At 37.4% G+C, this 23,896-nt stretch overlaps 1 protein-coding gene across 1 annotated transcript in view; it reads left to right on the top strand.

Annotated features, from left to right (window-relative positions):
• Positions 1-23,896, top strand: part of LOC135226936 (uncharacterized) — a 430,036-nt gene that overhangs the window by 305,193 nt on the left and 100,947 nt on the right. The window contains exons 26-28 of the mRNA XM_064266617.1: positions 9,352-9,464; positions 11,214-11,355; positions 11,489-11,619. Of these exons, the coding sequence (XP_064122687.1) occupies positions 9,352-9,464; positions 11,214-11,355; positions 11,489-11,619 (386 nt within the window). The remainder of the gene's footprint in view (positions 1-9,351; positions 9,465-11,213; positions 11,356-11,488; positions 11,620-23,896) is intronic.

Here is a 23,896-nt window from a genome sequence, read left to right as displayed (position 1 = left end):
TTGTTGAGACGCAGTTCATCTGTCACCTACACACTACTATAAGCAGTATAATACTTATTTTTTTGGGTTGGGTTCATCATACGGTCTGGCAATCGTGTCATATCTGTTTTATTTTGCTCCAAACTCTTCAAACCGAAATTACAGAATGATTGGAAGTCCCTATCTGAAAAGAGGAGTTTTGGTGGTACTATGCGTACCACCTTTATGCACCCGGTGCGGTATAGTAGACTTCAATGGTGGTACCCACCTACCTCCAAACAAACTTTCGGTAATGAAGAGGTTAAAATGATCATATTATATTATTATTTTCACGAAGAAATAATTATATAAAGAAAATTATCGAGTAACTTTTGCCGTCAGCAGTCAGAAAATCACGAACATGGTAACGTTCAAACCTAGTGTCATCCACGGCATATGTCTATAAATAGAACAGAAGCAGAGGGCAGTCATTGGATAACAGATCTCCATGGCTACCAACCAGCCAATCAGGTGTTAGTTATACTACTCTGTGAATTTCTTAGAATGAACGTTTACACGTAACACACGGGAAGCTAACGATGATGTGTGTGCTTTGCATACAGTACGTAGTTTTTGTTTTTATTAGTGTATTTTACTGATTACATGAATACTCTCTCTCTCTCTGTCTCTCTCTCTCTCTCTCAGGAAAGATACCGTCAATTCAATTTATCAGTATCTTCCTGATAGACAGAATAAATATTTGGACTCCAAAGCTTGGCATATGTCAATTATTTTATTATCTTGGGATTTTTGGTTAATCTTGGGATTTTCCATGGTCAATTCTTGGGATTAGTAAGAAAAATGCGATTATTGAGTAGCGCACACCTAAATGGATCGGGGTAAGCCTAGCACGCCAAACAATAGTATTTACAAAATGAGCGGAGCTCTCTGGCTGGGCTGTTTTGGTCCACCCACGTGTTTGATCGCATATCTGCCAAATTTATAACAACAACAGAGATAAAACCATTTCTCCCATTACAGATATCAAATATTATCTTTTCCGTTGCGCAGAATTCTAAATAAATTACGTAGGTTCACGATTGATAAAGTTTTTTTTATGCAATGACAAGAAACGGAGTCAGATATTCTATCAACAGGGCATCTCATTTTTTGTGCTGTTGCGAATATTTCAACCAGTTCTACGTGCGTTTAAATCCATACTGACTGTACAGTCTGGAGGCATTTCTCCCTTCTACACATATCTTGATTTCATAATATCGTAGGTATAGAATAAATTGGTGAGCAAGGAAATATGAAATAAAGCATAACAGTAAGTTTGACGAGTGAGAAAATAAACAATCGTATACAGACAGACTCTCTCTCTCTCTCTCTCTTCTCTCTCTCTCTCTCTCTCTCTCTGAGAAAATAATAGATAGGAAACAATGACTGAATATTGCTTGAATGCGATATGGCAAATTTTTGGCCTGACTGAAGAGTGGAGTGACTTTGACACCGACTTACAAGTTATTTCTGGTCATCTCACAGCCATAGATAGACATCAACTTCACAGCCGAGAAAGGGCAATCGTATACGAAATAAATAGGTATGGAAAATGCGAAATGCGGGCGTATGTTGTCCCATAAAATAAGCTCTCGCTCGGACAGCTGTAAGATTTAGGAGAGAGAGAGAGGTACCTGGGAAGGAAAAACCCTTATAATCTTATAATTATAGCCTCGGGGTTTGTCTCAAGGACATTCAAAGGTCTGTCACACCAACGCCAATTCAAGATGGCGTTGGTCACACACGGGCAGTTGTTTTTGTAAAATTAGCATAAGGGCAGATCTTTAAAAGCCACGCCAGAGAGCTCGCCACGGTGACAAGACTATACCTTCCATATGAATTGACGATGTCCTATACGAAGATGCAGGAGATGAGGATGAAATGATCAAAGATCTGGAAGATGACGAATATGATGACTGCCTTGATGGCAAAGAATTCAGAGCAGTATTTGATGATACGGACACGGAGAGCGACTTTGGAGGATTTTAGTTTATTAATTTTATGCAATTTTTTTTACTTTAATAAATTTTCACTTACCTGCGTGTCCTAAAGGAAAATAATAGTTCAAGTAACAAATGTTTCTTTTACTGAGTAAAACAAAAAGTAAAAAATCCTTCGGTGTTGTGCCTTAACTGATTTGGAAATTATAGATGGTTAGTCTAGAACAGCTAAACATGTTGTATAAACCAAAATAATGCAAATGGCGCACGATCGCTCTTTTGTATTTTAAAATACAATAGTAATATGAGAATGCATACAATATTATTGGATATAGTGAAGTACAAGTAAACATAACTTTTTAAAAGATCTACTGTTTTTCCTCCGGTAGTAACTATCGCGATCTGCCGATTTGGGAAAGCATAGACGGTACGCTAATTTTATACCGCGTGTATGATGCAACCCCTTTAAAATTAGCTTCAAAATTAGGTTTCAAAAGTCGCATAATATGCGAGTATATACGGTATTCCAGAACCCCATGGAACATTTTCCACAGTAGATGTCACCCACTTTGTTCAACAAATATTAGTGGACAGACTAGATTGGAATATATGTGATGACTCCTACTCAAGTGACCATTTTCCCATAATAATATCCTTATTAAATAATGAACCAAAACCATATTCTCCACATTACAACATGCAAAAAGCAGATTGGGACATTTTTTTACTTTCATACCGATAAAATACGCCCTATGATTATTTGAGAAATCACAATGAGACGAACGATTTCATTGTGTCCTTCATTAAAAAGGCAGAAGACAAAGCTATTCCTCATTCAAAACCCCATAATAAAAAACTTAAAGTCCCTGGTGGTCAGATGATCTAACTGAATTAGTACAGAGGGAAAACACTCTCTAGCAAGAAGGTTAGATACTCTAAACAGAAGATTCAATAAAGTTAATAAATCAAAACCATTCACAGAAGAAAATATATTAAAAATGACAATTTTACTATTAGAAATAGATGTATTAAAACCTTTATATAATAAAATATCAGCCAAATTTAGAAAAGAAGTAATAAAAGGTAAAATAATATCTTGGAGGTCCTATGTGTCAGAAATAACAAGCGAAACACCCATTCAAAAAGTATGGGAAAAATTCAGAAAAATAAATGGAACAAACATTAGACCACCCAGACAAGCTATATTAGATAATGGAAATAAAATTTTAGATCCCTTCGAAATAAGTAACATACTTGGGGCAAGTTTTGCCAAAATAAGTAGTGACGAAAATCTAGACAAACATTTTAAAAAACTAAAAAACAAAGCAGAGTCTATTATACTTAATTTTGAGACAAAGGAAGATATATATTATAATAAAAAGTTCAATATGGAAGAGTTAGAATATGCTCTCTTGAACAGTAATAAATCTGCCCCTGGAGGAGATGATGTTTGCTTTGAGATGATTTGCCACCTAGCACCTTTGGCAAAATCATACTTATTAAAATTTTAAAATTTTACAATCATTTATGGCTCCAAAACTTGTTTCCAGACAAAATGGCGAAATGCAATAATAATTCCTATACCCAAACCAGGAAAAGATGCTAGTAATGTGAGTAATTATAGACCTATCTCATTAACAGTTGTATATGCAAGTTATTGGAGAAAATGGTAAATGCACACTTACATGGCACATTCGTGAAAATAAAATTTTAAGTCCTACACATTTGGTTCACGAGAGCAACGTTAATCGGTCTACATTAGATTCTCTGTGTAGTTTGGAAGACCATATACGTAGAGGATTTGAAAGAAAACAAATTACAATAGCTGTCTTTTTTGACATTCAAAGGCATACGACACTACATGGAGGTATGCATATTAAAATCTTTACATAATATAACATCCGCGGCGGCCCATCTTCCTAAATTTATTAAAAACTTATGACTGACCGCACTTTTCAGGTGAGAATAGATAATGTTTTTTCCAAAATATTCCACTTGAAAATGGAGTACCACAAGGTAGCGTCCTTAGTGGTACTTTGTTCACATTGGCAATTAACAACATCAGTAACATGCTACCGGTTGGAATTAAGAGTAATTTGTATATGGATGATTTTGCAATATATTACACAGCATCACGCATAAAACATGCAGAAAGAATGATTAATAAAACTATAATAAAAATAGATGAATGGGCCTCATCAGTAGGCTTTAGATTTTCCATAGAAAAAACCCAAGCGGTCATTTTTTATAAAAGTAAAATTTGGAAAAAAAGGTGAAGAAGCAGAATTAAAAATGAGAAACCATAATATACCAATTAGCCAAACTGCAAAATTTTAGGTTTAATATTTGACGCACACCTCAACTGGAAAGCCCATATAACTTACATAAAATCGAAATGCAAAAGAGCATTAAACCTAATTAAAAAAAACAAAATTTCTCACACGAAATTGGGGAGCTGATAGACATACTCTTACTATACTTTATAAAGCAACAGTGTTATCAATTATTGATTATGGAAGTGAAATATATGGGTCAGCTTCAGAAGCAGCACTGAAAATATTAAACCCAATTCACAACGAAGGCCTAAGAATATGCACAGGAGCATTTAGATCCTCACCAGTCTCCTCTGTACAAGTTGAATGCGGCGAACTGCCAGTATCCCTCCATAGAGAATTCATAACCATGAAAAGTGCATTAAGAATCAAGGCAGTGATTCACCAACTAAAAGTCTATTTGAGTTAAGGGATGTCTTTTATAAACAATCATTCACCACCTTTCCAATTAGAACTAATAGACTGTTCGAGTCATTAAATATAATATACAAGTACCTCCAATAGTAAAGTTACCACCCCATTGGACTATGATTAAAGTAAAGACTTGCACTCACTTGAAATATTTATCAAAAAGTTCCGTATATACCCAGAACACCATAAACAAAAAACCATAGAACATATAAGACAAAAAGTTCACATTATGCAATATATACCGATGGGTCCAAATCGCAACATGGCGTAGGATATGCAGCTATATCGCAGAACAAAACATATCAATTTTCTTTACCCAATCATGCCTCCAGTCTTCACAGCAGAGTTGTGTGCAATTAAGTAGCTATCAAAATTATAAAGCAAACTTCAATTGATAATTTTGTGATTTTTAGTGACTCGAGAAGTGCCATAGAAGCTCTTCAGAATTACAATCCAAAAAATAATATTGTACAGCAAATTCAATTTGAACTCCACAAATTATATAAAAATGGCAAAAATATTGAAATATGTTGGATCCCTGCTCATGTGGGGATAAGAGGAAATGAAGAGGCTGATAAAGCAGCTAAAGAAGCAGTCCAAATGATAAAAGCAAATGTAAACATCCCCACCAGTGATTATATAAGATATATAAAAACAATAATTGTAAATAAATGGCAAAACGTATGGGCTGAAGAGCCTGAAAATAATAAATTAAAACAAATAAAACAGGATGTTAACAAATGGAGTTCAGCATATCAAAGAGAGAGACATGCTCAAGTAATCCTGACACGCCTCCGTATAGGCCACACTCGTCTGACACACGGGCACTTGATGAGCAACCCACGCGACCCTGCTCCAGAGTGTTCAGAGTGCAAGGAGTTGGTAACAGTCAGACATGTCTTGTGCGAGTGTCCAAAGTATGACCAGCAGAGACTGTCAACTTTTGGAAATAAAACAATAAAAGAAATTTTGACAGAATCTTTTACATTTTCAGTAGTTCCAATTTTGACTTTTCTGAGGAACTGCAATTTAATTGATAAAATATAAGTTTTTTAGTAAATTTTAAAACAAAATTTGAAAAATTTAAAACTTAATTCCGAATTTTAATATACCGTTTTAGTATGTATGTAAGGGAACATGAGTAAATGTATTTATTGTGTGTGTGTTCTAGTATGAAAGTGTTTGCCTTTGTGCAATTTTTTTTATTTATCCTGAATGACCAATTTGGTCCCAGTTCTGGCCTAAGGGCTAGACCTGGCATTTTATCTAATCCTTCGGGCCAGCCCTAGGAGAGCTGAAAATCAGCTCAGTGGTCAGGTAAAACTACTTTTATAATAATAATAATAATTGGCCATAGAGAGGTTGGATTCACAGAGGCCACGTTATTCTCTCAGCATGGGTCGGAAGGGTTTTTCTAAGAGATTAGAGATTTTATCGGAATCTATTATAAATGATTGACCTGAAAAACCTATCCAATCGGAGTCTGTCTGCGTGCAGACTGACCAGAAGTAAACATGAATGAGAGGATTTTCAAGAGAAGCTTGATAATTCCTTCAAACAGGCTAAAGACATAGAGTGGCTGAAGATCGTGCTAGATGGAAGGGGCAAACTGTCCTCTTCCGATACCTCTGTGAACCACATAGTGGTTTTCTTCCCTTTCAGGGGGAAGTATCACCTTTGTATTTTCTGCTTTCATTGAATACAGTAAAATGATATACTCTGTCTCGACAAAGAGTATTAGAGATAGTAGAGAATTAAAATCTTCGGGATCTTATACAATACCTCTATACGATAAAGGTAGGAGATCTTATACTTAGAATGGGATCCTATTTTGGGCCTCAGATTCCGTGTTCTGACAAGATGGAACTACTGCTCATAAAAATTTCTTGGAAAATTTTAGGAGAGAATTCTTGGTTTTCTCTTGGTCCTAAACTGCCAAGAAAATATTGAAGTTTTTGAGCATTGGAATCTCGCATCTTATTCAGTGGAGACTTGGCAACGATTTTTTATCAGCATATGTCTGTTAAAATAAATTTAACCCTCTATTCCTGACTCAACGATTTCGGAAAGAAGTTTCGTTGTCCAGACAGAATACTTATGTTTTCTTCTACGAAAGAAGAAATGGTTAAAACATTTTTCCTACAGAGTCTTTTGAATACGAGGAGAACTCGAAATAGATCCCAGAAGACATTCAGAGAGATACATTAGAGCTAGAAATCAGGGGTCCTCCCAATTTCAGCTCGGAGTTACCTTCGGCTTCCAGGCTCCTTCCCTTCCTTAGAGCAAGGATAGGGAAGATTCGGCAATGAGAAACCTCATCATCATTTCAGAAGAGATCTCGTTAGCAAAGGAAATAATCACGAAGGATCCTCATCAGATAAAGACTCTTATCTCTCGCACTGTTAGATTCCTATCGTCTACTAGATGTAGCTGGATACAATCACCTCCCATTGCCGGAGAGGCCGAAAGCTCAGAGTGGAAGAATTTCTTCTGTTCTTTTCCTGTCCTGATGAACCATTGTGGTTCTTCAGGACTTTCAGACAATGTAACGCAAGCCAGACGCCAAGTGCCGTAATGTCATTGTCTGATGAAGAGACAGAACGGGCCTCCAACCTGGCGCATATGCGCTAGAGGCGAACAAATCGGACAGAGAATGTCCGATGTGTACATCGCCAGGCAACCTCGAGACTCTACCAAGCTAGAAGCTCAAGCAAGTGGGAAGGATCCAGCCAGGCTCCAGATGCTAAAAAAGAGCCAACCTGGAACCAGGAGCGAGGAGTCAGCCAAGCGCGAGGAGCCAACCAGGCGTGAGGCGCCAGCTAGGGGCGAAGCTCAAGCCAGGCGCAAGGTGCCAGCGAGGCGCGAGGCGTCAGCCAGGTGCGAGGCGCCAGACAGGCGCGAATCTCCAGCTAGGCGCGAGGCGTCAACCAGCTGCGAGGCGCCAGTCAAGCGAGACGTACCAGACAAGCGCTAGGCTCCAACCAAGAGCGAAGCACCAGCCAGGCGCGAGGTTCCTGCCAGGCTTCAGGCTTCAGACGGGAGAGATTCATTTCAAGAAAGCCCTGGACTTCTTTGAAACATGGAGATCTCCTAAGCACTTCATAAGTGACTTGATTCCTTCAAACAGCTAAGAATTAAAAGCGCAGGAAGTGCGCGCTTTTGCAAATTCTTGTTCTTTACATAACAATATGACATATAAGACATATTAGCTGTGTTGTACGGTAGAGGCACTCTGTGTTGACTTCTCATTACACAAAGGATGTCAAGTTAACCTACGAGACATCCTTCTCTTTTGGTTTTATACGTTACTGGGAAGGAGCCGACACTGATCCTTAACTTTGAGTTAAAGTTATTTAACTTAGTGAAATTATTGAGGTTTTTGAAAGGAGTGTGGGGATAACTCTTTTCAATTTGAGCGCGAACCCTCGTGTTAGGATCAGGTGATCGGGATCGGTGTTGCGCTCCTTAGTTATGCCAATAGGCATGGGTGTATTGTCATATAAGTGGATTAGCACCCATTGACAAGTACCTTTTAGGCTCTGCCGAGTAAGTGGATAAGACCCCATCAGCAGACCCACAAGAACTCTTGGCCACAGATCACATATCTCGCTAAAGTTTCTTGAGGTGAGGCAGACTCCTTGGCAACAGCCATATGAAGTCTACCACCTATCAGATAGGAACCAAGGTTTATTTATACCTACAACATATGTTGTTTACCTGTCTATTCCATGTTAGCTGTCTCTTACCCTCCACCAAAGGGTGTCAATCAGCTATGCATATGTCTGACAGGTAAGTTGATTGTATGAAAATGATATTGTTATGATACAATAAAAGTTTCATACATACTTACCTGGCAGATATATACGATTAATGGCCCACCCAGCCTCCCCGCAGGAGACAGGTGGAAGAGAGAAAATATGATCGAAAACGGGAATGGTTCCTAGTCCTGCCACCCAGGGCAGGGCGGTAGATCACCTGACCTACCTGCAGCGTGTGCCGCGAAATTTGAATTTCTGTCGGGGACGACGGAGTCTTACCTATGTATATATCTGCCAGGTAAGTATGTATGAAACTTTATTGTATTATAACAATATCATTTTTCTACTGTGTACTTATAGGCTTAATAATCAAGTTATATATGAGTATTTGTTTTTTGCATTAGTTCCTGGTCCAGTAACTTACTTTAATTGAATGCAGCATTATAAGGGGAGACAGAATAATATTGGAAAAATGTTTCTAATGTAATTAAGTGCTTGTTACTTTTACTTGGATGATTGTCTGCAATACAAATAGTTCTCCTTGGTTGACTAACTAGTTTGATCATTTCTACAAATTGTATGAAAAATAGGAAAGATTCCTGGTACTGTATAAATAATGTAAGAAGTGTTCAGTTTTGATTATATTGGAAGCATTTTACATTTTTAGCAAACTTGGCAGTAGTATTTCAATTGTTGTTCAGATAGTAGTTTAAGTCTTGAAGATTTTAGTGATTCAGTATATCATTTATAGTGAACGCTTAACAAAAATGTTCCTCAGATGATTACCAGTACTTTGTTCTTAATTAATATTCGAAAACCTATGACCTGAATGGTTAATATTTTAATGAACTTAACAATTGTATACATCAAAATGTATTTACTCTCTCACAGGTAGCACTGAGGAGTTACACACTTGACAATGTTGCTTATAATGTCTTGCACACTCGGATACCGTCCTTTTCCCATGACAGCCTCAGAGATTGGTGGATTCATGATGCAACAAGGTAAAATGAACAAAGTTACCTGTATTATTATGTATCTTTACATCTTTACAGTAGAGAGTTTAAACACCAAGTTTAAAATACCAGATCATAGAAGTAAAGTGACATTTACAGACATCTTGCACTGCAGTTCCTCCTCAGGAAAGATATATGTGGGATGAATTTCATACTACTGTATCAGTTTACAAATTATCGAGATATTTTGGTGAAAAATTCTAAATTTGTGTTTTTTTAAATGAATTCTTAATCAGATTGGATAAAATTGTGAATAGATATAGCCCTCGTAGATTATAGTGGTTTCATGAGAATTTCATCCCTTGAGATTTTGATAACATCAAATTTCATCATCTGGAAAAATGAAAAAACTAACCACATGTGACCTTCGGTAACATAGGGGTGATTTGTTTGTGATGGGGATGGTGATGGTATCTCCCATGCAAGTAGGGAGTATTCTGATGGAATTAACCCAGTCTTCATATATAAAAACAAATCATGATATAAGAAAAAATTTTACTTATGCTTTTTAATGCAATAACTAACATTAAAAGAAATAATATATATCATTGGGAACAAAATGTGTTTTTCATGTAATAACTGACATTAAAAAAAATAATATATATGAAAAGGTTATGTATGTATTGTGATTTTTGTTGGTCCAAACTTATTTTTATGAATAGATTTATGATAAAAATATCTGGTTATTGTAGTATTTTATGAAATGTAAGGAACTTTCTATTTTGGATTTCCTTAATGCATAATTCAAACTGTAATTTTAATATGTTCAAATTATCAAAATGACACTAAAACCAGTTTTCTGTCCTGAAAAAATAAATTTACACCAAAATATTGAATTATCTTTCATGTTAATCAGCTGTAAGCCAAACTAGTTTGTGTTACCACAGACAAGTTAAACCCCCAAAACTCTCCAGTGGTTTAATGTGGATATTGGCTTTTTTTCCACTTCAAAATATTGGAATGATTTGGAAAAGGTAGTGGTAATTATTAAAATAGAAAAGCTAAATGCTCATTCACTCTAAATGTTGTTATATTCACCACTGCGAGAGTTATTAATGAATAAGTGAGAGGAGATTTGATGCAAGTTCAGTGTTTCTCTAAGTTACCTTTAGATAAATAACCTTTTTGAGTAGAGGGTTTCTGGATGTGAAGCTTTTGACTAATGTACATTCATCAGTATAGCTGTGTTAAGTTAAGTTAGTTACACAGCATATATATTATTTAAGTGTGTTTAATGTAATCAGATCAGGATGCTTGCTAATTCTGCTTTAATCTGCTAACGGATCATATCTATTGGCTAACTATTTAATGAGGTTGTTTACGAGTTTAGCCAGTATTTGAAGTGAAGGCGTTTATTGAGTTAACTCTTTATATTTGTAATGAAATATAACAGGTAGGCTAAGAACAAGTACATTTCAGTAGTGTAAATGAGTTGCAATAATTTCATGTTTTGATTTTCATTAAAAAATTAAAAGTTTGAGAATTTTTTTAGCATAAAAGTGATATTTAGTAAATAAATAGTATTGGTAACCAACTTATTTTCGTAGGCAAAGGAAATGTTCTGTAATTACAGTATTGTAATTTTTAAAAATTATTGTTATGCACAGAAATCTTCTATTGATTTTTGCACTGTATATTACAGTCAGTATTGTCATTTCAGTAATTGGTAATCTTTCACTCATGTTTTCTACTTTTGAAGTCAAGTACTATCACCCATTTTCTTTTTCCCCTACTAAGGTGGAGGACCTTGGAGCATTATTCAACTCGCTGTGACTTGACTATTGACCTCCTACACAGATTAGATCTTATCCACCGCACAGCTGAGCTGGCACGTCTCTTTGGCATCCAGTTCTATGATGTTCTGGCTCGTGGCTCACAGGTAAAGATTGGTTAGATTGTTATTAAATTCTCAATTTCAGATTGAAAATCACACCTCCATTACCTCACCATGTTCAAATGGTGAGGTAAAACTTTTTATGATTATTGCATAACCATGTTTTTTTCTTTGTTAGTATCGTGTGGAATCCATGATGTTGCGTCTTTCTCGTGCTGCTAACATGGTGGCGGTTTCCCCAAGCATACAGCAGCGTGGAGCCATGAAGTCACCTGAATGGTTTGCCCTAACTTTGGAACCAAAGTCAAGGTAGGTAGATATATTTTTGTTTATTTGTGGAAGACGTAAGGTTACAGTACTCATTTTGAGACTAAACGAGGCATTAATCCTACCAAGGTTGTGCCTCTCCACATGGAATTATTGTAAATGCCATTCTCTTCTATTGAGGATATCTTGGTTGAAGTTAGCCGGTGTCCTCTGGAGCTCCACTTCCAGATTATGCCAGCTTGTAGCTGGATGAGATTCCAGAGGGTTCCTGTATCTTTAACAGCTAAGAAAGTGAGGTGGAAATCTTTGCTTATTACAGACTATTCTCAAATGCCAAGACTGTTCATACAGAGCAACAGAGATTTTGATATAATTTAACCTAACTAGCTGAAATATGTGACCGTTCAAAAATTCTTAAATTTCTTTTTTTGTGATTACCAGAAAGTAAATGTAAATTTTGGAGTGCAGGAAAGTAGGAGATATTAGATGAAGTCAAATGTGAGCTTCTTTTTTAGAACATGCTGTGATGCACGGGGATGCTCTTTCAGTTAACATTGATGACTGAATCTGATGATGTTGCTATTTTCCCTTATATTTATTGCAGTGGTTTTTTTTATTCAGTGTCATTCATTTTTATTGCAAAATTTACATGCAATTTTCATAGTTGTTTTTAGTGGCTCCCTGAGCATACTGCAATTTCTGGGTAGGTTTCATATCAATCATTCAGTTCTCTTAAGTGATTCTTTGGTTAATCGTTTTATATAGAATTTAACTCTTGCTGGGTACCAGCCCAAATAGGTACAATAGGTAGTAATTTAAGGGCAGTAATTTGGCAAAGGTTATTGCATCACATGCTGTAGCAATCCAGATAAAAGTAAAGGAGGCCTGGCAAATATCATGGAAAAATCTGGTTGGCAGTAACCAAAAAATAATATAAACTGCCATGTCCTGTCTAAGGATTTGACGCGTGGGGTTGATCCCATACAATCATAAAGTTTTTAAGATGCTGCAATTTGATAAATCATGAAGAAAATATTTCTGGCCAATCCTACATGAAGTTAGTCCAATGATCTGATTAAGCTACTTGATAATACAGTGTTCCCCCCGTATTCGTGGGGGATGTGTACCAGACACCCCCATGAATAGTTAAAACCCGCAAATAGTTAGAACCACCATTAAAAATGCTTATAACTGCCTATCTTGAAAGTTCAGATACCAAATGTATACCTTAAATAACATCCTACTTCAAATATGCCTAAAATTACTAACCTATTACTGTATTAATCTTTGAGGTTATATTATTATCATTTCAAAGTCATCTTAAACATTTTACCATTAAAAATATATACCTACAGCCAATAACAGAGAGAGAGAGAGAGAGAGAGAGAGAGAGAGAGAGAGAGAGAGAGAGAGAGAGAGAGAGAGAGTGACCAGTGAATGGCAACATCATATGTCTGACCATCAAGAGTGAAATTATGAATTATTTCTGAGACAGAGAGAATAATAATGAGAGAGAGAGATGGAGAGAGAGAGAGAGAGAGAGAGAGAGAGAGAGAGAGAGAGAGAGAGAGAGAGAGAGAGAGAGAGAGAGAATAACTCCTAAACTCTGACTCCTTCCCCTCCGCCAATACGTATATCAAACTGTCATGTACTCCTCCGCCCACGTTCCTCCAAGAGGATAAAAAAGACTGGGAATAGCTTTTTTTTAATTAATCTTATTAATATTTGAAAATTAGTTATAAGGTAAATCATTTATTTATACTACAAAACAAATAAACATACGTAAGGAACCCAGGAAATCAAAGACGCGGGGTAAAATGCATTTTCTTTCATTCTTACATAATTTTATATTTATAAACTAAAATCTTGCTAATTCACTTTAGTATTTTCTTTAATGAATTTATATTATTGCTGTTTACATTAATATTGATTTTTGAAAATTAGTAAATCATCATCCAAAAAATATACATCTCTGTAAGAGAGAGAGATTATCGTAGCATTTGTAAAATACTTGCACATATGATTTTTGTAATTACAATTATTATTTTATTATTATTTTATTATTTATTTTATTTATTATTATTATTATTATTTATTATTATTATCATATGAAAATATTAATAAATATTTATACATACGTGTACCATAAAAATCTCTCATCTCAGTAGAGAGAGAGAGAGAGAGAGAGAAGAGGGAGAAGAGAGAGAGAGAGAGAGCGAGAGAGTGAGAGAGAGAGAGACCTGGAGTTCGAAAGAAAGATGCGCAAAGACTGGGATTTCCTTCATTCTTACATAATTTTTGAAATTTATAAACTAAAATCTTACTAATTCAATGTAGTATTTTCTTTCTTGAAGTAATTGCTCTTTACATTAATATTAATACGTATTAGAAAATTAGTAAATCATTTATCACACAAAAAGCATACATCCCGGTAAGGGAGAGATAGAGAATTATTAGTTATTATGTGATATCATGTAATCTTATTAAACTTACTAATATAGTATTGATCAATATTAATATTTTAAAATCATTAAATAATTTTTGTATCATAAAAATGTATTTAGGCATGAAAATAGCATCAAAATACACTAATTAGTGATTATTTATCGTCGGAAAATCCCGCGAATAGGCGAATTCACCGCAAATAATGGTTAGATATGGTCTAGAAAAAAATCCGCGAATCAGTGAGTCCGCGAATCCGGAGAACGCGAATACGGGGGGCCCACTGTAATTTCCTTTCGATAAGAGGGGATTTTATCAATACCAAAGATTTCATAGCATCACTAAATTGCTTTTTATCCTTTAAGTTGATCAGATATTTTTCTGCATGATGGGCGTACTGCCCTTATGCTTGGTGATAAGTTTCTCCTCGAGTAATTGTTGTCTCCTTTTTTCTCATCAGTAGCTGGAGACTAATTGGCATTTTCTTAGACAAGACAGGTGCTTAAAAACATAATGTAGATACTGGAAGGTTTGAAAAATAATAGCAACACAAAACACTATACAGTACTATAGTATGTGCTGTTTACACTAATGACCACATTGGCAGACTGGGAGATGAGGAGCACTGCCTGGCTTTCACAGGAGTTAAACCACTCAAAGCTTGCATGGGAAAATTCGGGATAAAGTTTGCCTAATGTGTTTTATCACCATCAAAGTAAAATTAAAATATCCCAAAACAGGATTGTAACCAGAAGCATCCATATTACAAAATACTTATGCAAGAAGGGTCCTTTTTGTCTTCTGCGAGGTGGATGGTTACAAATAATTTTAACCATTCATGGATAAATTTCATTATAAAAATTTGCCAGGTTTTTTGCAAGTAATATGAACTGTTTTAGGTGTTATCAGTAATAAGAGTTTTACACGTGAGGTGAGGGCTCTTCAAAGTGATGTCCCTATTATTATCTAGGTACTGCTGAGGTGCTTGAATATTTATTAGCCAATCTTTCTTACATGCAACAATCGTACAACCTACCCATCTGTTTGTGTTCCTCAATCCCAGTATAAGCCAGCTTAAGACTTTGAACAACACACAACAAGACTTACAACCCAAAAATTGTTATAAGACAGAGAGCTCTCTCCTAACAAACCAAACACCAAATCAGTCTCACCTGTTCATACTGCTCTGTTTGTTTACATTTCCACCCCACACCACCACCATCTTGTCTTGTATGACGTCACATCCTATGAAGTCACAACGCAACTTCAATACATTAAGACATTTTTATAAAATCAGACAAATGTTTCCCACACATTGAACAAAGCCCACATTTCACCAATACAGAAAATTAAGATAAAATAATACTGACTAAACTGACATATAATCACACTTATCTCCTTTTCCTTCCCCTCCAACCTCTTCCTAACCTAATCCTTTCTAATCCTCTTTATTCTCCAACTCTTTCCCCTCCACATAATTTCTAATATTTAACCCCTGAAACTGCTTTAGTTAATACATCAGCTATTTGATCTTTTCCTTTTATCCATCTCGCTTTTCTCGTATTGCTGCAATATCTATTTGTTCACATATGGAACAAACCTTTGGTCTTAACATTAGGATTTACTAGCGCCAAGCTGGAAACCGGTAGAATTAAAATTACACTTGTGAGATCCAGTGACTATTGGCATCTATACCAGGTCACGGGGCATGTATACCCAGAATGCCCTCGGCGTCCTGTGACCCACCAGTTATACAGGCGGCCCTCGGTTAGCGGCAGGGGTTCCGTTCCTGGCCACCGACGCCAAGCGATTTTCGACGCTGAGCGATTTTAAAGCCTACGGCCACCGCACACCTTCTTTCGAAACTCTAGACCAGTCAAAGGCGCCGTAATCCCACAACGGCACAATAAGTAAAATTATATTTATGCAGTATAGTACTATAGAATTTACTGTACAGTTCATGTGGGTGTCTAGGTAAGTTAAGATATAATAAAGTTTATACAGTGTACAGGTAGCTGTAGTGTTCAGGTTAGGATCATTAGTCTTACGATAGTTCGATTTTATGAGAGATCAAATTACAATGGCCTAACTTTATCCATCTTCTAGTTACATAAGTTCAATAACAGCAAAAGAGAATGATGAAAGTATGGTTTTCAACGTTAATACCGTTGAGTGAACGTGTACAGCCATGAACAACCGAACGAGAAACGACTTTTTTTTTTTTTTTTTTCTAAGTACAACCGAACTGGATAACATCCGTTTGGCTTGTATTTCGATCATTGTACTACAGTGCAACATTACCGTATTTGTTATAAATGGCGTTACGTATAGAATAGAACTGAGATATCTTAATGTAATAACTTTATTCACTATAGATCAGAGATCAATATAGATTAAAGATCAATCGGGAAATATACCGTTAAATTTAAAATAAAACCTAGTTATAAACTGAAGCTGAGAAAAACTGTTCAAGCTGCTAATGACTATTATTGTACATCGGCAACAAGGATAAAACTGCAGTAAACGTCTGCCATCACACACAACTGTAGATAAAATTGGGATAAAATCATTTTAATAAAAAATACTGTGCTTGAAAGAACACATTTTACTGTTGGTTTCACGCCGATATAAGATAAATAACGTAAAGTTCGTATTACGATGATATAAAGGATTACGTATTGCGAACGGAATCACGTAATTTTTTACGCAATAAACATGCCGCCAACGTAATCTGTTAACAAAAAAAATAGTAGTTCACATTCACAATGAGACATATTCAATAAATATTTCCACCTAAAAACACGCTGTATAAGGAAAAATAACTAGAAGCAAGAGCATTCGCTCAGAATTGCGTTATGGTGAAACAGACTCGTATTCATCAGCTGATTTCAAACCACAACATTGGCCGCGGGGCTTAAGTTTGCCGTAGTATTTTAAAATACAATAATATGAGAATACATACAATATTCTTGGATACAGTGAAATAATGTATAACTTTTTAAAGGATTTATGGAAAAGATATTGCATAATTCTAAATAAAACAATGCATTTTTCGGAACTGGTGGACAAGAACGAACATGAAAAACCATCCCCTGACAACGTGGAGCGTAGTTACAAAGGCTGCCTTAATTTGTATCTTATTTCTGTACAAAAATGAAAATACCTTTACGCAATATATTTTCATACACATTTTAAACATAAAAGCATAAACATTTCAAAAATCGACACATCGATCGCTAAATTTGCACCTTTTTTTTTTTTTTTTTTTTTTTTTTTTTTTTTTTTTTTTTTTTTTTTTTTTTTTTATACTCAATATTTTCGGAAGAGTGGCAGACGGCGGCATACAAGAACAAACTTGAAAAAACATCGTAGTCGATAACTTGAAGGGGAGTTTCAAAAGCTGCCTTTTTATCATATTTTTGCACAGAAATAAAAATACCCTATTCGTAATACATTTTCATAAACATTTTAAACATTAAAGCATAACCATTTATAAAATCGACACATCGATCGCTAATTTGCACTTTTTTTAAATCGATATTTTCGGAAGAGCGGCAGGCGGCAGCTTACAAGAAAGAACATGAAAAAACATCGTATTTGATAACGTGAAGGGCAGTTTCAAAAGCTGCCTTTGTATCATATTTCTGTACAGAAATAAAAATGCCTTTCATGTAATCATGTAATACATTTTCATACACATTTTAAACAAAAGCATGAACAATTATGAATCGACACATCCATAGCTAAATTTGCACTTATGTAACTCGATATTTTCGGCATAGAACGGCGTCAGAGGCATATATGTTACCCTAATACCTACGTAATAACTCCATAAAATTTGTTAAGATAATTTGCATTACCTTTATGGTCTGAACGGGCATTTCTACATATGTATGAACTCGTTAGACAACGGCGCTAGCGGCGCTGTTAACTGAAATTTATGCCGTAAAGATACCTTTAAAGTGCCTTATTTTTTTAATGAATATTTTTGACGACCGCCGTAAAACCGATTCGCCGTTGAGTGATTGCGCCGTTAACCGCGGGCCGCCTGTATTCCTACCGCCTTTAAGATAAGATGTGTTTACTGTCTATCTGATTTAAAGCCGGTTTTCAGTTTGCCCGTTTTTTATCCATTTCATTTTTCAATTTTCTTATTACTTTTTCTTTCTCCTAGTGTGCTCAGTGTGTGTGTGATTGGTAAGAGCGTATCAGTGGTATGATGGGAATTTTCGCCTCACCATCGGGATCTTCTGCCGTTTCGAAGAGGAGACAAAGGAAATGCCCCGGAGTCAGTGGCTTTCCATGTTCTAGATTCCTAACTTTGGTGTCGACAGATCCTCATCCAACGTGTAGTAGGTGCAGGGAAAACATATGTACAGTTACTAATCCATGTTCTGTTTGTCGGGGTTGGTCGGTGGAACAGTGGAAAAAGTTCTATGAGAAAGGCCAGTACAAAAGGAAGGAGGTGACGCCATCTTTGGATGACCAAACCTTACCGGCTTCTTTTGTATCGGCAATAAACCAGACTGCTCCATATGTTTCGCCACCTGCTTTTGATTTGTCCCATACCCCTTCGGTTTCTCCTAGAGATTCGTTATCGGAAACGTCAGGAGGGGTTTTGGGTAATTTTATGCATAATATGCACGCTCCTTTGTTCCCAGCAGGTAGAGGGGGAGCATCGCCATCTTTGTTCCAGACGCCGGCTCCCAAAGCGCATAGGATGGAAGGTACGTGGTCAGCGCTAGGCCTACCAGGCGTATCAACCTTGGAGGGTTTGCTTGCGCATTATATGCCGTCACGGTTCCAGCAGGGTCCGGCAGCGCTGAATGTTCCTCATCCCCCTGGCTTGCAATTTATGGGAAATAATGCCATGGCTACGCCATCAAATTCTGTGTTTACAGTGATGCAGAACGTGGGAGGTAGTTTGGCAGCAAACGTGCGGTTGCCAGCAGAAGCCGCACAGTCTCTCCCTACAAGATTGTTGATGTCACAACATACGTCACCCACCGATATGGCAGGCACGATGATGTCACAGACTGCTTCTCGGCCTATTTCGCTGCACCTGGACTCAAATACGCTTTCTGACTCGGCAATACAAACTGTAATGAAGAAATTACAGGATATAGAGAAGAGAATGGCCAAGAAAGACAAAAAGAAAAGGCGTAATTCGTCTTCTTCTTCGTCTTCTCTAGTTCGGCGTCATCGCTAAGTTCGATGACGTCACGGCGAGCGCCAATCAAGCGTTGGAGGATTCGAATTTCATGACTGATCCTTGGGCTAAGAGGAGAAGAGTGAATTCTTCTTCATCTTCAGACCAGGACTGTCGTATCACAGTCAGTAGGAAAGTCGGGAAGTCAGTGGCTGGTAAGCACAAAGCTAGCAGACGAAGCCGTTTGCTAGAGTCCGAATAAGCGAGAGAGGCGACGGCCGATGGACTAGCGGCCGATGCGGAGTTGCCAGTTCGGATTACAAAGACTACAATACCGCTGGTAAAATCAACGTTGGCAGCGAAAGGGGCAGCAAAGAATAGAATGCAGGTTCCAGTTTCGCCCGTAAGGCGTTCAAAATACGCACAAAGGATGATAAGGCTCCTATTAAAAGTACGAAGAATAGAGAGTTGGCAACCTTGTCTGATACATTCGTGGAAGGCATTGTCTGTCTGGATGAAAGATCGAGGCCGAATTCTCCACCGCTCGGAAACGATACCAATCCTAATAGAGACGAAGTTATCTCAGTTCAAGGGAGCCTTCATCTTGGAGGTCTAGACGAGATTCTCGCTCTAGATCCGTGAGCAGAGAAAGAGTGAGGCGTTCTCATTCCCCTACTGACTATTTGGGATTGAACCAACGTCGGCCATCAGAGATCAAAGAGACCGCGGCCGTAGGGGCAGGCGACCGTGAAATTACCGGCCGTTTGTCAGTGGATAGGGGTAAGATAACATCCCCTGTGGCGAAGAACAGTATGTTAGAGCCGGAGGAAGGAGAAAACCAAGAGTTTGTGGCCTCGTATGCAGAGGTGATTGAATTGATTCGTCAATTCAGTAACCTTTCGGAGAAGACAGAAACACCTGCCAGTATGCTTCCTCCAGGAATTGACATGGTATTTGGATTGAAAAGGGATACCAAGGTGTCGTATGAATTGCCTTGTTCGAGTCATGCCGATTCTGTTTTACAGCACGTAAACGCACGGATTGCAGGAAGGGATAATTCCTTAAGATCTAATAGATCATTTAAGTTTATTCCTCCTCCAATGATGAATCAAAGGAAATATTATACGACACCAAAGGTCCCTTTGCTGTCTAGACAAGTGAACCCTAATGTGGTAAGGTTAAGGCCTGGATTAACCTTGGATCAGGTTAAAATGGAGTGCCCTTCGATGACGCACCAAGAGGCTGCTACGTTAGAAGCAACAGCTTCTTCTGTCTTTCAGACTGCTTCTTGGTTAGAACTTTGGTCAACAGCAGTGGCGAAGATTGCATCCTCAGAAGTGACAAGAAAGGTAGTGGATGAATCATTTTGCGTACTTGACAAACTTAAGAGCCAATGTTTGGGCAAATATCCTGCTAATGAGGAGAGATGCAGCGTTGGCTAGACTAAGCCGAACTGTTGATTTGGATTCCCTGTTAGCAATGAGGAATGGGGATATCTTGGAGTCGCAACTGCTGTTCCCAGAGGTCTTACTGGAAGAGGCTATAGATAGAAGAAGGATGGACACTAACGATAGATTGGTACAGCAGACAGTTAGGAAAACGTCTAACAGTCAAGCTACTTCTATGGAGGTAAGGCAACAGCAAATACCTCGAAAGAAGACAGTGAGACATAACAAACCTAATAGAGCAACAAGACCCTCTTCCCCAAAGAGGTTAGTTCATCGGCCCTTTCACAACAGAAACAACAGAGGAAGGGGGAGTAGGGGAAGAGGGAGAGGCTCAAGAAGATAGGATGGGCGCCTCTCATCACTCGGCCACACCAGTGGGGGGTTGCCTGGCAAATCATTGGAAGGTGTGGCAGGAACTGGGAGCAGAGCAGTGGGTGGTGGAATGTTCTCAGGTCGGGTATTTGATTCCGTTCAAGGTAACCCTGCCCCTGACAGAACAGCCATTAACCCACTTCGCTTATGCTCAGGAATCTCAGAAGGCCATTACAGGCGGTCCCCAGGTTACGACGGGTCCGGCTTACGACGTTCCGAGGTTACGACGCTTTTTCTTAAATATTCATTGAAAAATCCGCCCTGGGTTACGACGCTTGTTCTGAGGTTACGACGCTGACGCTTCCGACGCTCCGAGTTTACGATGCTTTTAAAAAACACATATTATGATAAGATAAGAATCCTTTATAGTTTAGCACAGTTTCTCTCTCTCTCTCTCTCTCTCTCTCTCTCTCTCTCTCTCTCTCTCTCTCTCTCTCTCTCTCTCTTTGTATTTTCCAAGAAAATAATCACTATAATTTTCTCTCTCTCTCTCTTTCTCTCTATACTACAAATATGTATGTTTTTTAGTATGATAAATAAATGATTTACTATTTTCAAATATTAATATTAATTTATACAGCAATAATATCAATTCATTAAAGAAAATACCATAGTGAATTAGTAAGATTTTAGCTTGTATTTAAAAAATTATCGAAGAATGAAGGAAATCCCAGTCTTCTCTGTAACCTTTCCAGGTACTAAAACTGTCAGATATATATCATGTTCTTTGACAGCCAAAAGGGGGAAGAGCTGGGGAGAGCTGCAGTGTTGCAATCAGTGGTCCTGACATTTCCCCCCCCCTCTCTCTCTCTCTCTCTCTCTCATTTACTGAGACGCGAGATTTTTTTATGTACTTGTACTATTTGTTTTTAATACTTTCAAATAATAATAATAATAATAACTGTAATTACAAAATTCATATGTGATAGTATTTTAAAGAAATACAATACGTACTAATCTATCCATGTCACTTTTAATTAAGGTTAACTCTCTCTCTCTCTTTTGCCACACAAGATAATAATGAGTCATAGTGGTAACGCCCTCCCTCTCTCTCGCTGGAAGCGTTATAAACAAAGAGAGATAAACTCTCTCTCTCTCTCTCTCTCTCTCTCTCTCTCTCTCTCTCTCTCTCTCTCTCTCTCTCTTTTACCGAGATGAAAGAATTTTTATGGTACTAGTATGTAAAATGTTTATGATAATTTCAGTTATTTAATAATAATAAGGAATAATAATAATAATAATAATAATAATAATAATAATAATAAAACTTTAATTACAAAATTCATAATGGTCGTATTTTAAAGAGATGAAAATGACCTTTCCATTTCACTTGTAAGGATAATTCCTCTTTCTACTGAGATGAGAGAATTTTTATGTAGATGCATGTGTTTATTATATTTTCAAATAATAATAATAATAATAATAATAATAATAGAAGTAGTAATAATACGATAAATAATTTCAAAAGAAAATTCTTCCCTTTGTCTTTTTCTGTATCAATTTCCCCACCTCGACCTCAACTCGAGTGACACTCAAGCTTAACAATGCCATACAATGGTCAACGAATTTAATGGTTTTATGTAATCTCTCTCTCTCTCTCTCTCTCTCTCTCTCTCTCTCTCTCTCTCTCTCTCTCTCTCTCTCTCCCCACAATATACTTGTCATACATTTGGTGTTTCTATTTCTTCCTTCCCTTTTTTTTTTTATCTCTTCTCCGCTCTCACAGCAAAAGAATTGATAGACAGACAAACATAATTGCACAGTCCTCTCTTTCTCTCTTCTCTGGAGAAATATATGTATTTATGGGAGGGGGAAAAAGTTGCCTACAGACGTTCATTTCAATCTATTGAAACCTAAGGAGTTATTTCTCTCTCTCTCTCTCTCTCTCTCTCTCTCTCTCTCTCTCTCTCTCTCTCTTCTCTCTCTCTCTCTTGTATTTTAATGAAAATATACAGTAATTTGTGAACACACAGTGTTGCACATGAAAAAAGTAAATTAGTGATAATTTTAGAGATACGGCCCTAAGAAAAATTGCAAATTAGTAGTGAAATTTTCCCTGTGGACATGTTTTCAAGAACGTTGTTCCGGCTTACGACGATTTTCGGGTTACGACGCGTCTTAAGAACGGAACCCCCGTCGTAACCCGGGGACCGCCTGTACTCTGCAAGACGAAGTGAAGAAGATGAGGGTAAAAGGAGCTGTGGAACAAGTATACAGTCCGTCAAAAGGCTTCTACAGCAGGATTTTCCTGGTACCCAAAGCCAACGGTGAGTGGAGGACAGTAATAGACCTGTCAACATTGAATCTGTTTATAAGAAAAACCAGTTTCAAAATGGAAACTCCAAAAACGGTTCTACAAGCAGTCAGGATCGGGGACTTTATGCTGACAATCGATCTGAAGGACTCATACTTTCAGATACCAGTCAATCAGTCTTTAAGGAAATTTCTCCGCTTCAGTCTTGCCGGGAAAGCTTTCAAATTCTAAGTCCTGTGCTTCAGATTGACAATGTCTCCTCAAGTTTTTACATGAGTGTTCACTCTCGTGTCGACGTGGGCGCATGCTCAGGGGATCAGGCTAATAAGATATCTGGACAATTGGCTGGTGATAGCGAAGTCCAGAGAGAAATTACTCAGGGACAGGGTGACCCTCCTGCAGTTTTGTCACAGCCTAGATATTGTGATAAATCAGGAGAAGTCGCAGTTGGATCCAAGTCAACGTTTGGAGTATCTGGGAATGGTTATAGACACAATAGAAGCCAAAGTATTCCCAACAGACCAAAGAATAGAGAAATGCAAACAAGTGGTGAGTGCCTTTCTGGGAAAACAAACATAGCCAGCAAGGCAGTGGCAGGTAGTACTGGGAATCCTAACTTCCCAGGAGAAGTTAGTACCACAAGGAAGGCTACAC

Source organism: Macrobrachium nipponense, chromosome 15, assembly GCF_015104395.2.
Source record: "Macrobrachium nipponense isolate FS-2020 chromosome 15, ASM1510439v2, whole genome shotgun sequence".
NCBI classification, from domain to species: domain Eukaryota; kingdom Metazoa; phylum Arthropoda; class Malacostraca; order Decapoda; family Palaemonidae; genus Macrobrachium; species Macrobrachium nipponense.
The sequence above is the reverse complement of the archived record's forward strand: the minus strand, read 5'-3'. Positions and strand labels throughout refer to the sequence as shown.